Source organism: Fopius arisanus, unplaced genomic scaffold (genome assembly GCF_000806365.1).
Source record: "Fopius arisanus strain USDA-PBARC FA_bdor unplaced genomic scaffold, ASM80636v1 scaffold00002, whole genome shotgun sequence".
Lineage (NCBI taxonomy): Eukaryota > Metazoa > Arthropoda > Insecta > Hymenoptera > Braconidae > Fopius > Fopius arisanus.
In genome coordinates, this window is record NW_011887741.1 from 2,538,327 (window position 1) to 2,553,633 (window position 15,307).

The window sequence follows — 15,307 nt, forward strand, 5'->3', positions numbered from 1 at the left end:
GATCGAGTTACCGTGGAAATATGAAAAGATATTGTTTATTGCTGGCGAAATTTCTAGGGAAAAAAATCTTTTGATATTTATCGCTAAAACAAATACTTTCTCCGAAAAATCAATATTTCATCACCACTTTGGCAAAAAAAAATGGAAATTTTACGAGAATTTTATTTGAACTCGCGAGGTTATGAAGTTGCACGCGAAAATTGTGAAAGGGACGTAAAATCGTAAAAATTCATATGTACGTGTTATAGTCCTGCTTATGGTCAGAATGACGACATTATCCCGAGTATTCGATCAGTTTTATCTCCACAATCCCGTGAAAATTGTGGAATTCGAAATAGAATGCGAGGGAATGAATAATTAAATGAATTTTCCAGCTTATATTTAATGCAGTGCCATTTGAAGTCTCAACACGCTTCTAATAAAATTTGCAGGACCTTTCTCTCTCTATCGAAATGAAAAATTACACAGTATGGAGTCACGGAATATATGAACTTGCGGAAAAATCGTTGAATTAATTTTCGCAGGTGCTGCTAGAACAGACAATACAATTTTACTCTGCATTTGCACTCAGGGAATCCTTTAGTAAAATGTTTGAATGCAAATTGTTATATTAATCCTCATGCAAAAATTTATCCGCCTCAAAAAAAAAATATTGATTTTCAAAAATAGTCACCTAATGTCAATTTTGTATACTCAAATTTAATTAATGAAAAATTGATTACCCCAAAATTAAATAATTCTAATTATAATAAAATCAATAATGATTTCGACAAAAAAATATTTTCGGAAAATGTTATAATGTGGTTTTTTTCGAGAGATTAAAATAGCCCGCGAAATGTCAAGTGAAAATAGCTCATAAATTCACTGGGATTTTTCTTCATTTTCCACAAGATTTTTTAATGAATAATTCGGTGAATCAGTCGTATTGACCACTCGTTTCCGGTCTTTTATCAACGGCCAAACACTTGGAAGGTCCCGTGATGAGATTTTACTGGGAGAAGAAGCCCATTCGCTACGAAAATTAATTTCCATAATTGAAGGATTCCCCTTCAGGCAATTATATGGAAAGCTTCGTGGAATAAGTTCCTCGGGTAAATGACTCGAGTCTATTTCAAGGCTTCTCTTCTGAGTTAATAATTCAGATTTCTAAGGTATGAATGGGGTATTCTCGTTACATTACGTTAGGAGAATTCAATTTCCCAATTGCAGCGCCAGTACAAAATGTCTTTAAAAATTTTCGGATTTATTGAATTGAGGGTATAATATTTAGGATTATAATTATAAAAAAATATAATTGAAAAATGTTTGGGAAGAATAAAAAATTGTAATCGGAATATTTTTTCCAAATTTTCCAAAAACATTTTTGGAAAAAAATGCTACTTTCATCGATTAAAAAAAAATATATAATTTCTCCGTGTGATAATCAAAAATTTTACAACACAAAAATTAAAATTTAAATAATTTGTTGAATGAAATTTTGAAATGACTTGTTAAAGAGAAAATGACATGATATAATTCCTTCTCTTGGAGAAAATTGGAAATCAACAGACTGACAATTCCCCAGAATCACTAATTATTGTCGTAATTAATTGAGTCCGGAATTCGCGGAAGGAATGGCCGATGGGCGCTTATAACGGAAAATGCGGTGAAAAGGTAAATCACTCGTCATAAAGGAGAAAGCCTCGGGAGAAAATAGGGTCGCATTTCATGCCAACTCCTGGTAAAACAAAAGCGATATAAAAGCTCCAACGTTCCGCACACCATTTCAGAAATCATTGGTGTTCCAAATTGCCGAGAAAAATCGGCTCCACAATGGAAAATATCCGGTATAAGGTACACAGTGGGATGCAAATCGTTGAAATTCCAGACGGATGTTTATGATTACCGTATAGTTATCGTTAAATCCTGTGTTAATAATCCAACTCCGCTAACGAGTTGGCATTTCACGAGCTGTTGAACGAGTACAAAACTTCATTACCACTAGTCAGTAATAGTCATCACTATTTATAATGTAAAGGTAGAAAAATGGAAATACATCGAGAAAAAAATGTCATGTGCTAAAAAGATGAAGTTAAAAAAATGCTCACACGCTTGAATTTAAAAAATTATCCGCATATCCAAAGAGAAATGTTTGATTAAAATTATTTAACTTTTCTTCCCTTCGACGTTCAAAACCCAAAAGGGTATACATATGGATTAAAATTTGAATATAATTCGTATATTGTTTTTTTGTTGTTGGTTTGTTTTTTTTTATTTCAAAGAAGTAATTACGGTAAATAAATAAAGTTGACCACCTGTTCCAGCGGAAGTAAGAAGTGAAATTTATTGGGTTCGTGGAAGTCATTTGGTAAATGAATAGTAATTGAAATGATCAGCTATTTATGGAAGCAATTCTGGAATATTGGCGTAATTTTCGTCCGCTGGCTATTTGATTTTACCGAATAAACATGGGGTATTGGGAAAAAGGGAAATTACGTAATGGAATAATTGCTTTGGCTTTTGACCGTGGGAGTTTGAGCCGTCAAAAAGCTCAAGTGTCTGGGTGTCGGCGAGTATTTGAATCCCCAGGGGGCTTATTCTCGACACTTGGGAATGTAATCCATGAACGAATATTTGGGATTCCCTTGAGAACGCTGATTCGTTAGACACTTCCCCATGCGAATGTGATTCGTAGACGAACCGGCAACATTCGCTTCGCTATTGGGGAATTCGATATATAGTCAATCGGGAAAAATTCACTTGCCACTCAGAAGAAAAATCAAACCTATTTTTTTTACTGACAGAGAGGTGGAGTACCCGGGTAAAAAAAATTGTAATCGGAATATTATTTCCAAATTTTCCAAAAATTTCTGGAAGAATTTTCAGAATTTTTTTTTATGAAAAAAAAAATCGGGAAACAAAACAATGTTACATTTGGGAAAGGTTTTGAAAAAATTTGAAAAAAGGTAAGAAAACAACAGTATAATTCAAAGAAAAAATTATATTCGCAAAAATTTCTAGAGAATTATTTTTTTTTATTTCCGAAATTAATTTTTGAATATTTTTTTTTGTTTCCCGATTTTTTTTAAAGAATTCAATAGAAATTCCATTTCACGTTGTCGACGGTAAAATTTTCAAATTTTCACTCGAATTTCACGTACAGTTTTCTAATAGTGTAGTGTTAACCGTGGGAAAATGGAGTCTTTTTTTTACCAACACGAGTGAAATGCAGTGTGAACCAAGGCACGTTCCATAGACTGTACTCTTGTTGATCAGCTGTATCGTGTAATGAGGCTCGTGTTGCTCATTGGCCTCATTAATGCCCATTCCCCGATGTATCGGCTTCCACGATTGGTCAATGGACCGCGAGGGAACAATTAGCAACAGTCGAACGTTAGATCGAAGACACTAATACGCCATTTGAATTAATTACCCCGATTTATCTCATATCCCTACGAGATTTTCCTTCCCTTTGGTCGGATCTACCGAAGAAAATGGTGGAAATGTTGGAAATTCGATTAAATTTACCGAAACATTAATATTATTTTTAGACATTTTATTGCATTCACATGAGCAATTACAGAATATTGGAAATTTGTTTAAAGTACAACTTATATACTTGAATTAATTATAAAAGATTTTTAAAATAATTATATAAAATATATTAATGCAAAATATGCTTGACTGTAGATTATTCTTCTGTGAATTTAATTTTTTTCTCTCTATGATATTTTATAAATATTTTTCTGTCCACGGAGACTAAAAGGGCTTCACAATCCGAGGACACTAGCAAAAGAGGTAGTTTGTCATTTGTGGCGCTCGATGTATTTTCATCGGCTATTCTCCCGCCAATTGGTATAAAGGAATTACCGATGGATTAGAAGCCAGACTCGACACATACAGCAGAACTAGGCTCGATTTATTCTCACGTTAGCCTCGGATATGTTAAATGATTATTAAATTAAATTATTAAATTCCTGATGAAAAAGATCTCTTGATATTTTCCCGTGAAGCCAATAGTTCTTGATAAAAATGAGAAACACTGAATGGCTGAGGAACTCGATAAAAATTCAAAGTTCCCTGGAAGTGAGGGGTTGGTTGGGGGATTTTAGTACTTCAGGTGACAGGTGTTGAATGGAGTGATGATGCCGAGTGAACCGGAAGAGGTGTTCAATGCAATATTAAGTAGTCAACGAAACTCGTGAAATTTTCCTGCCGCCAAGTGCTATGGTAAACTCGTCTGGTGAGAAACTTAATAGGCAAGCTCTTTCCGACCTCAACCCCAACTCTCATCCAGTGTTCACTTCCAAACGTCAGGTTAACCTGATGTTGGTTCAACGATGCGAGAGTAATCCTTATAACTCTCCATTCACTGCACCATCTTGTGGGTTTTCAAGTTTTACCTTTCGCAATTGTCTGAGGAAAATTCGCGGAAATATTGTTTACAAAGCTGTATAATGTTTCCATGTCACGAATACTTGTCTCCATTTTCCAAATTTCAAATCCGGGGATTAGAAGAAACTCGTCAACATCTGGAATTGGATGGATCAGCAGAATCGCTCTGATGGATTAATTTTGGAATGAAAAAAAAAAGACTTAAAGAAGATTTTTGTATTCACTAAATCCATTTGACGAAAGCCATTCTCATAAATTTTCCTTCTAAATTGGTTAATTCCACAGAATTTTTTACGACCAAATAAAAAATATGGATTATCAAATAACAATTATCACAGCTCTTATTTTTCACTTCGCTATAAAAACCTGTAAAATTGATTCGATCGTGAAATTAATAAAATCTACAAAGACCCACAATGAAGTTTCCGCCATCGTTATATTGGAAAATAAAAAATCACCGCGCTAATAAATTCCGGGAATATATTAATACTGAGGTAGGGGCTTTTGATGAAAAAATCTGGGTTAATTCAATCGTAAAACGGGGGACGGCTCATCACGGGATCAATGACGGAAACCAAACCCGATAGCGACCAATTAAAATCAGAGCCTCGCAATTAAACCAGGTATTTTCTCACTTCACTGTATATTTTGCCCCTCCCGAGTTACAGTTGAAAATCGTCGCTGCGATTTCCTCTCGTCAGAGTGACGAGAATCCGTTAGCTCGTTAGGGCGTTTTGATACCGATTCTCCCTTCGAATTGAGCATGTTCCAGTGCTGAATCTTAGAGGTGGAAGGGGCGGGAGGGGAGGGCGGTTTGGCCAGCGCCCCTTAGACCTCCACTTAATAAAATCCAAGGAAAAAATCTAATTAAATCGTCATGAAGTGTCTCTCTTTTTGTTTCAGATGACATAGAATGGGTTGGGTGGCGCTAGGGCGGCGTGCGGGTGGTGGCTGCCGCCTCTCATCCAACCTTTCGCTGTCTTTCGCCTCCCTCGCAAGTTCCTTCATCCTCACCACCCTCTTTGTCCTCACCCTAGCCCTCACCCTAGCCACCCTCGTGCGTGCCGAGGACATGTACGTATTCAAATTATCATCAAACAAAAACCAAAATTTACCGATGCCCCACCAAAATTCCACACCCAAACATTTACCAAAGACACCTCAAACATCTGAATAATATTACACTATCTAAATTGCAACGAGCTGAACTACACCCGAGTGTGTGGTATCTGCTCATGAATATGCATCAAGCTGTTTTTTTTTTTCGAATTCTAGTCAGTAGTCTAAAGCCGATAGACACACAAAGTTCTGGTACACCTGAGAATTTAAATGCAGACAATCATTATTATTTTTTTTTTAGAAAACCCGAGGTTTGTCCTCGATTTTCACAGCTAGATATTGTTCGAAGAGAGTCTGTAGTTGAGTTGTACGACAATTGTTGGTTCAATTAAAGATGCAAATCTAGAGTTTAGTAATGATTTGGATAGTGCATCGCACAGCTGAGGTTCTATGTCCGAATGATCAAAGACGAGGAGAAAAGAATCGATGAGAGAGAGATGTGGCAAAAATGTCGTAACGATGTGGGATTATTTGACCTGGGGAAATGTATTTTGCAGCTTCGAGGAGGGCAAATCGGACAAGGAGATTCTGGACAACTTGCTGCTGTCGACGCGTTACGACAAGCGGCTTCTACCACCGGTCCAAGGTACACTCCGGCCCCCACCCCACACACGTGAAGACGAATACGTAACTGATCACCTTGTACCCAATGACCAACCATCATCCAACTACCCTGAGCACCTCGAACATCATCGGCACCAATACCATCACACAGCACGACACAACCACAGTTCACTGCTCACATCTCGTCAAAAGGGTATCTTTTTATCGAAAACATGCGCAACAGAACAATTATCAGGCTAGAATTATTCAAACGCGAGAGAATTATCATTTTTTTGAGTGCTATTAGTTGATGGAGATGATGGTCAACATGTCTACCATTTTTTTCCGCCCGCCATTTGAATGGCTGGTATGGTAGGACTTTAACTGCGGCGCACGCGTTCCTGAAAATGCTCTGATTGTCGGTTCATCCGAGTCCAAATTCAGGTCAACTTTTCATCAGGTTGATCAGGTACCTGATGTGCCAGGCGCCAAACATGAGTGCGCCTCCTGCCTTCTCCGGAAATTCATTGAAATTAAATCTTTGAGAGAAATAATTTTAATGTTCTCGCCCGGGGATCGAACCTGGGACCTTCCGATAACGCGCTGAGTGTTCTTATCATCTGGTGAATGACAATTAATAAATACCTGATAATTTTCTTTCTCACCGTAATCAATTGTCTAATTTGACAAGAACTACTGAATTCAAGGTGCATCCAAACAAACTCTCCTATCAGCAGATGCAAATTAGGTTTACTAGGTTTAGGATTGAACAGATTATTCTTCTCGACGAATATTGCACATAACCAATTTCTCTCACGTCGAAATTGCAAGGACCCGGTCCTCATCAGGATGATTCACTCCCGTGGGATGTGCGTCAGGCACATGTAGCATAGTGATGTCAACGTTTGAATTTATTAATGGCACTGGAGAAGATTGAGATCCAGCAGCTGTCACGACAGTTGTGTACAAGAGTGGATTCACAGGCGATTAACACCGCCATTCATCCGTTGCCAGATATCAACGCCAAGACACGGAGTTTCAAGTGTAAAGTTTTGCCAAATTTATAGAACAATTAGCAACCTCTGGTGCATAAACCTGTGCTATCATCGGTAAATGATAAAAGATAATATTTTCAGGGGAATTAATTAATCGCATACTCATTTGCCAGTATCTGAAAGGCTAATTTCTGGGGATAAGCTTCAACTCGACTTTCTTGTCTGGTAACGATGTAAATACAGCAACTCAGCACTTCCCCTTTATCTTTGAGAGTCAACGTGCAGAAGAGTTCTATCCCTCTTCAGCTGTCTTTCTCAAGCCCTCCAGGGGATTATACACGTTTCTGTGTACATGCATTCTTGGCGTCAAAGAGGGGTTAACATGTATATAATGCCAAATACAGACCAAGTACTCCGCCCCCTAGGGCACTAGTTGCTACTGTACTTTCGGCCGGTGTTCGTTATGTTTAGGTACAACCTCTGGCTTGTTAACGGATGTCGATTATTGCAATCGTGCGATTGGGATTTTGGAATGTCAACCCGTGGAATTTATCTGGTCGAGGCCATGATCGAGAAACTGAGATTTATCGAGCAAGTCCTTGCGGAGGTAAAATTACGTTTGAGAAATATTTAGTTATCCGGGTAAAAAAAAAATTGTAATCGGAATATTTTTTCCAAATTTTTAAAAAAGAAATCGGAAAATAAAACAATTTTATTTTTGAGAAAGGTTTTGAAAAAATTTTCCCTCATAAAGTCCCTCATAAAAAAATGTAACAACCAGCCACAATCAGAGTATTTTCGGCACGGCCAATCACACAGCACACAAGCGGTTATAAAAAAATCCGTCTCACTCTCTTTGAGCTTTCGCATAATCTAGGAGATACGGAAAGCTTATGAATCAATTGGTACAGACTTTGGGAGCAGTCGAGCACACAATATTCCACCGCAGTAAGAGCTTGCAAAGTTGAGCTTAAGTAGAAATTGTTGATAGCCTTGAATAAAAAAAAAACACGAAGGAAAAAAAATCAGAAAAACCCGTCAAACTGGTCTGTTGCGATAATGAATAGAAAATAGGGGTAATTGGAGCGATGAGACATTGGGGATTAACTTGAACGATTCAGTATTTCTCCGAATTCATTCGATCCAACACCTCACAACTAAACTCCGAGTACTGCAAGTACTGTGAGTACTGCGAGTACTAATTAATCCTTCCACCCAACAAAACCCTGGAATTCATCCCATTCAGATAACAACGTCACCATCGTTTTCACCAGTGTCTCGGTCGTCTCATTTACATCAGAATCCAATTAGCTGTCGGGTTCTCTGTTGAGAAACTCCTTGAGGTACCCGTGATAAGACAGTTACTTGAAGGTGCCCTGGGCTGGGGAATGAATGAACATCTTACGGATCACTCACTGCGACACAATCATCTTCTTCTTCATGAATTGCACAGAGAAAAATATATGAGACTTTTTCATTTTCGGCAATTGCACTCTACGCTTTCAGAAAATTACTCGGGGAATTTCGAGTTGAAGAATTTTTTAATTTCATAATGATGACGTTGGAGGAAATTTATGGAGAATTATTTATTGAGGAATTATTTAATTTCCTGAATATTTTAGTAATTCGGAATTTTCAGGAAAATGGTGAAATTCTAAGCAATACATTTTCGGAATTTTTTATGTATTGAAAAATGAATTTTATTTGATGTAGAATTTTGACGATGGGCCTGAAAATTCAAGCATTCATTAAAAAAAATATTCTTGAATTGTCTAGATAAATGAAAAATTTTTTGGCCATTTGTAATTGCAATTAAATTGAAATTTATATAATGAAAAATTCAGATGACCTTGTGGCCGAAATTTCTTTTTTTTTTCTTATTGACATAAAATGGAGAATTTATGAATCGTATTCTTCAATTTTCAAAAGATACTCAACTAAAAATCACGGATCAATTAAAATATTTTCTCTATGCAATTCCGTTGTCTCCGTCCCGCAACCAGAAGACTGATCATTCAAAATTTATATTTCACAATATCCAAATTTAAAAAAAAATCTACGACTCCATTTCGAATAATCTCAATTCACATCTTCAACGTTTAATTTTTTTAATTATATCAACCAACTCAATGCAAAAAAAAATAGTAGTAAGCGATCTATTGAATGAATTTTTTTGTGCACAAAAATGCTATATAAATGGAGTCTGTCGATGAAATAAAAGTGGAAAATGTGGATTATTCCATTGTGGAGGTGAAATCTGGAGTTAAATATTCTTTTCTATGGACACGAAGGTCCAGGGGCATCCAGAGAAGCAGCTTGCATAATTCAGTGTTCATTAAACCGTTGGCAGCCGTCGACGTGGCTTTCAGACTTCAAATATCCCCGGGGTCGACCTAATTTCAGAAAAAGGGAGTGGAAATGAATGGGTGAAACATTTCCAAAACGCTGTAAGTACTTCCCCGGGGGGTAGACACTTCAATTTCTCGTCTTTACTGGTTTTAGTGGGATCACTCTTCTGGTTTGGGCCAATATTAACCAACTCCAGGGGTTTTGGTACTCTAACCACTTGACGGTATGACATCATACCGCACTGAGACAAATCCATACCTTCAATTAATCAATACGTCTCGTGTGAGAATCTCCCGATCAATCACTTAGACCTTACGATTTCATTTTGCAATTTATTTAAAAATTAAAGTATCGCGAATAGAATTTATTCAGGATAATTAGATAACAATTGTGATTGTGAACAATAAGAACGGGTAAAAGCGAAGAGAAAAATTTTGCTAGACCGAAAAATCTCGAAAACAAAACCAAATTACTAATAAATAATCGCCAATACTCAATCATCCATTCATCATCAGTCCATCAATCATCACTAATTAAAGTGAATTACAATTTCAAACTCATAATTTATGATTTTAATCTTGTAAATTACCGATTGGATCCACACGGTGAGAACTATTCAGTAAAAATTACAGAGGTCTCCGAAAAAATTCCGCGATTCCCCGAATTATCGAAAATTTCTATAATTTTTCAATAGGATATTCTCCACTCGCAAATCAGCTGTCAAGAGATAATTCTCATTCAATATTGCATTGTGTTATTAAAATATTTTCGATCGATCGATATCCAAGAATAAAATAAATAAAATGCCCCTTGAACTTCGATTGAAGCAAATATTTCCTTGAAGTATTATTATTATTGATAATTTTTGATAATTCAATTCATATTTTCGATTTATTTCTCGCCGTGTGGATGACAAATAAAATTCAAGAACCGGTCAGCATATTGTGTTGATCAACCAATGACAAGTGACAGTGTGAATGAAAAATGATAAAAAAAAAATGAAAATAGAGTGAAATGTGTTGTCTACATGGATGAGACGTGGGCAAGGGCTGTTGGGTGTTACAGATGCGGATTTCTGCTGTGGATTGCGATCGCCTGGTGACACTATCGCCCGGACTAACGAGTCTGCAACCCCTAGTGACCCAAAGCAGAACAAGAACAAGAACCAGAACAATAACCACTACACGCCGCACCAACACCTTCGCACTCACCTTCGCGGTCCGTCCCAAGTGTCTTTTATTGATAAGAAAGACGATGGAAAAAACCTCATTAGATAATATCCTCTCATCAAACCGATAACGCAGTTCCAGACGGTCGAGTCCTTCGCACCCCCTCCGCGCCGATAAATCAATTAATTCGCCGAATTTCTTTGTACATGAGTCCTATTGATTCTCATTTGCATAAAAATTGCATGACGAAATCACCTTGTAAACTCGTTGACTTACTGAGCTGCGTTATCGATCCCAGGGTGAAGAGGTCGATCGATGCAAAAAAAAGGACAGCCAATCCAGGTGACCGTGTCATCGGCCATTTTTTTTTACTCACTCCTTTTTTTGTCTGTTATTGGAGATTTGGGCGAGAATTATTAATTCACGTTTTTGAATTTCACGGATTTTTTTTTATGTGAGCGAAAAATTTTTTTGATGTAGAAAAAAAAATGAGAGTAAAATTGAAAAATGATATTATGGGAAAGACAGATCATTTTTATTTTTTAACTGAATTTTCTTCGAGTCCTGACAGATGACACCTTCACCGGGTTTATTGAAATGCTAATTATTCTCAAGATTTTTAGTATTAATGACTCCGAATTTTCAATGTCAACCGGAGAAAAATTGCAGGCGCTCGACCTCAGACTAGCCCTGAATTATTTCTGTTCCATATCACAGAGATCCTTGTCACGCGTTGTTTTTTTTTTGTTGTCATAATCACGGAGATCCGCAAAGTGTCAAGTGCTCGATGTTTTCCTGATGTGTTTTTCCTATCTGGCGGGACATACTAATTACAACGGCACCTCATCCTGTTTCATGAACCCAAAAAATTCACTTGCAATTCAAAAAAAAAATTCCAATCAACGATAAAAATAATATTATTTGTCCTTCGACGAATTAATTATTGGAGTGAATTATGAAAATAATTAGTGAGTGAATTTTTCCGCGAGTTCATTATCCAGAAAAACTCTTACATATAACCCCCAGCCAATATCTCATATAATAATTAGCAATTTAATCTCAAATTTTCATGCATATGTAATATTTACTAAAAGCCACAAACCCCAGCTGTTACTTCTGATAATCTCTTCCCTGCACTTGCGGTGAGCTTTTTCATTTCTGAAGCTTTCGGAAAATCATTGACTTGACTAATAGATCGATTGAAAAATAATTGCTAAATCATTATCAACAATTAAATATCAGCAATAACAAATAACCGAGGAATGCCCCAGTGAATCGATTATAATTTATCATTCATCAATTTATTATAAATAAAAATTTAATTAAATTTATTATTTATCATAAATAATGGTTCTGAAAATTCCAAGAGAAATTTTCCAACACTGGAAAATAATTAAACTCCAATATTTTATTCTCACTCTCTCTCCGGTAATAAATTAAGCTCAGGATTAATTAAAGCGAATCGAGCATTGGCTATCCGCTTATCGATCGGTCCATACACAAAGTTTTAGAATAGTGCAATACTAACTCGGAAATTCATACGAAAATCGGAAGTACGTGTTTTCCGGAGGTATTTCCACTTTCCTTGATATTCACCCGGAATTAACTAAAACAGACCGCTTTAAACCGTCAATAACTCGAGAACGGCGGAGTGAATTCTTTCTATTTTTATTCCATTCACAAGAGATCTTTTCAACCTTCAAAATTACACCTGGGCCATCGAGAAAAATGTATGAAATTATGTCATATATATTTTTAAATATATTCTTTGGTGAGGGGTTCCTCCAGGTGTGCGAAAATTCACCTGAAGAGGTGAAAATTTCGACTGACAATGGATTTTCTCCCTCAAGTCATAACCGAGACCGAGACGTACTATTATTTTTCACTCATTCCCTTATACGAGCACAATTGCGTTAGTCACATGAATGTAATCAGCCCGGTGTGTACGTGATGAAGTGAACCTCTAAAAACGACATAAAAAATAAAAAAGCTGAACCAAAGCTTACGAGTCAGCGTTGTTTCGCTAATATGTGCTGCCGCATGTGCACAGCATGACCTTGGGCTTTCCAGGATTTAGCATAAACTAGCTTCTATGTCATAGAATACCAATGAGTATTAGAAAATTGGAGCAAGAAAAACACGAGACATATGTCAGATCAATTAAAACTTTGAAAAAAAAAGAAAATGGATAAAATGATTGTTCACCTTTGAAACTCGCGCCCCAACATAAATAGGACTCACGCCCTATTTTCTAATTGATCAGACAAATGCACTGAATTATAATGTGTCGCCCTCAAATGCACGCACGACAATTGTGGCTGTGAAATAAATTATTCCAAGAAGCAAATGGAGATCGTGGTAGTGCGGAGAGAGTACCTGCACGTGAGACTCAATTATTCAAGTTAACGCGGTCACATGAAGAAAGTTAAATTAAATATAAATTCAATTTTCCCTCCCTTCTGGAATTAAGGGTGAAAAAAGAAATCAGTGACACGTATTGATGAGGAGAATCCTAATTTGAAGTGCACGCAATCCTTGGACCGAAAAGGTCACTTCGATCCGGCGTCTTTATGCCATGATTAAATTGTTAATAAACTTCTCATCGATCTGAAGACAATTTACTTGACTTCGGTTGGGTGTTTTTTTTAATTTTTCACTTGACCTACGTTTTCATTTGCTATATTATTGAGGTTGAAGTCTTGAGGCACAACTGCGGTACTTCATTCTCTTTTTGGTATAGAATAGGTGAGCACAGAGTTTTATTTGTAGTGGAGGAGCCTGATGACTGCGCTTATGTTCTGTCATATCAATGATATTTTGTTGATTAATGCTGTGGAAAGAATATTGAACATTGGCTGTTGCTAATTGATTTTGTGCTTACCAATGTTTCAGGAACCTTGACCGTCAACGTGAGTGTTTTGCTGCTGAGTCTTGCGTCACCCGACGAGTCTAGCTTGGTAAATTTAATGAGCCCTTTGTGTTGAATACTGGTTTAACGTGTGAATTTGTCTTGTCAACATGTCAATGTCAATGACTGCACAAGAATTCATGTCTGAATATTTGTCTTGAAACACAAGCTGCGTCCTTCAAGGAAAATTATATGATGTCAATTATTGATTCGGTATTTCGGCTTGTGAACGAATTCCTATCCAGACATGAATTCCTGACAAGAAAAAAAGAATTCTTCCAAGTATTGCAGTCACAGGAAATTTATCCTCGATTACCTAATAAATAAATCCCTCCGTGTTCACCGACATTTTTTTCCTTTTCCGTTCTTTTTTTTTTTATCTTTTTACAGAAATATGAGGTCGAATTCCTTCTGCAACAGCAGTGGTACGATCCACGCTTGCGATACAGTAACAGATCGAGATATGAGTTCCTCAATGCAATACACCATCACAATGACATCTGGCTACCGGACACTTATTTTATCATGCATGGGGACTTTAAGGATCCTCTCATACCTGTCCACTTCGCCCTACGGATTTATCGAAATGGCACCGTCAATTACCTCATGCGGTAATTCCCACCAATAATTACCATCAATATAGTATTAATTAATATTCAAAAATTATATGTATGTAATATAAAAAAAAATGATAAATCTGTTTTTTTTTTTCTTCATTTACTGATAAATGTTAATAAATTTCTTTTATGGTTGCATTCAAATTTTTCGATAAAATTCATAACTCCTTCAATTTTTTAAACAACTTAAAATCAAGCAGACGTATTTTCTTGGTTACCGGATGTTAAATTGTGAATTAAAAACAATAAAATTATAATTCAGATATAAAAAAAAATCCGCACAATTTGATGAATCCAGTGTGGTATGATTCCGCAGTAATGGATGACATGTTCTATTAATCCCATAATTTTCTTGCAGGCGCCATCTCATCCTCTCCTGCCAGGGTAGACTTAATATATTCCCATTTGACGACCCACAGTGTTCATTCGCCATCGAGAGCAGTGAGTATATATTTTTATTCCTCATCTCGAGATTCACCCCTTATGTCTGGTTCCTGGATCTTTATTGATCAATGGATCATTTCTGAGTCCCTGGGGTCAACCATCACTCCCATTTCATCGCCGTAATAACATTAACGGCTGTGTACATCCCCTCAGTCATAAAAATATAGATGAAAAGTGCTGATTATGTGGAATTATTAGGTATCGTGAGGACAGTTGATGGTTCCATAATCATCATAATTCCGGTACAGATGTGCAATTAATAAAAATTTCACGCGAAATAAAATTTTAGTGTCGAATCTATCACGACGAACGAATTGATCGTCCAGTTATTTTATAAATCACGTGACGATCATTTTTTTACGTTTTTCCACCTCAATGAAAGCTAAACGGAGGTTCTTTAAAATGTCCTATAAGCAGGAATGAAATAAAAAATAAACTCGTAATTTATTCATAATTTTATGGAGACCTATCAAATATTCCGCATTCTCACCCGCGAAAATCGATTTTAAAAAACGAGTATTGAGTTTAAAATAATCGATCCTGGATGAAAAAATCCTAATGCAAGGGTAAATTTGGAAATAATTTCTTTTTGGTCGGGACAATGTCTGCTGGAAATTATAGTCAAATAATTGTGATAGAAATGAGTGAAAATCCGAAGGATCTGTTTCTCCTCAGGCAAATCGCACACGCGGTTTGTCTCGTGACCTGGAAAGATATGAATTGCCCTAGCTGCAGAACCCTCGGTGTAATGCTTTGCATGACCTCCAATGTAACGTCACCAGGACGAAT

The 15,307-nt window shown here is 36.6% G+C and overlaps 1 protein-coding gene and 1 long non-coding RNA gene across 20 annotated transcripts in view; one reads left to right on the forward strand and one right to left on the reverse strand.

The window, feature by feature from the left end:
• LOC105267646 (uncharacterized) overlaps positions 1–15,307 on the reverse strand; it is a 76,371-nt gene that overhangs the window by 5,012 nt on the left and 56,052 nt on the right. The window lies entirely within an intron of this gene.
• pHCl-1 (pH-sensitive chloride channel 1) overlaps positions 1–15,307 on the forward strand; it is a 33,455-nt gene that overhangs the window by 3,425 nt on the left and 14,723 nt on the right. For 6 of the 15 annotated variants that reach the window (XM_011306562.1, XM_011306587.1, XM_011306598.1 and 3 more), the window contains exons 2-6: positions 5,278–5,448; positions 5,991–6,079; positions 13,442–13,506; positions 13,848–14,068; positions 14,433–14,515. In XM_011306562.1, coding sequence (XP_011304864.1) covers positions 5,288–5,448; positions 5,991–6,079; positions 13,442–13,506; positions 13,848–14,068; positions 14,433–14,515 — 619 coding nt within the window. In that variant the 5' untranslated portion in view covers positions 5,278–5,287. Of the gene's footprint in view, positions 1–5,277; positions 5,449–5,990; positions 6,251–10,445; positions 10,599–13,441; positions 13,507–13,847; positions 14,069–14,432; positions 14,516–15,307 lie in introns of all 15 variants that reach the window. The other 9 variants (XM_011306515.1, XM_011306531.1, XM_011306523.1 and 6 more) reach the window with 2 other exon arrangements.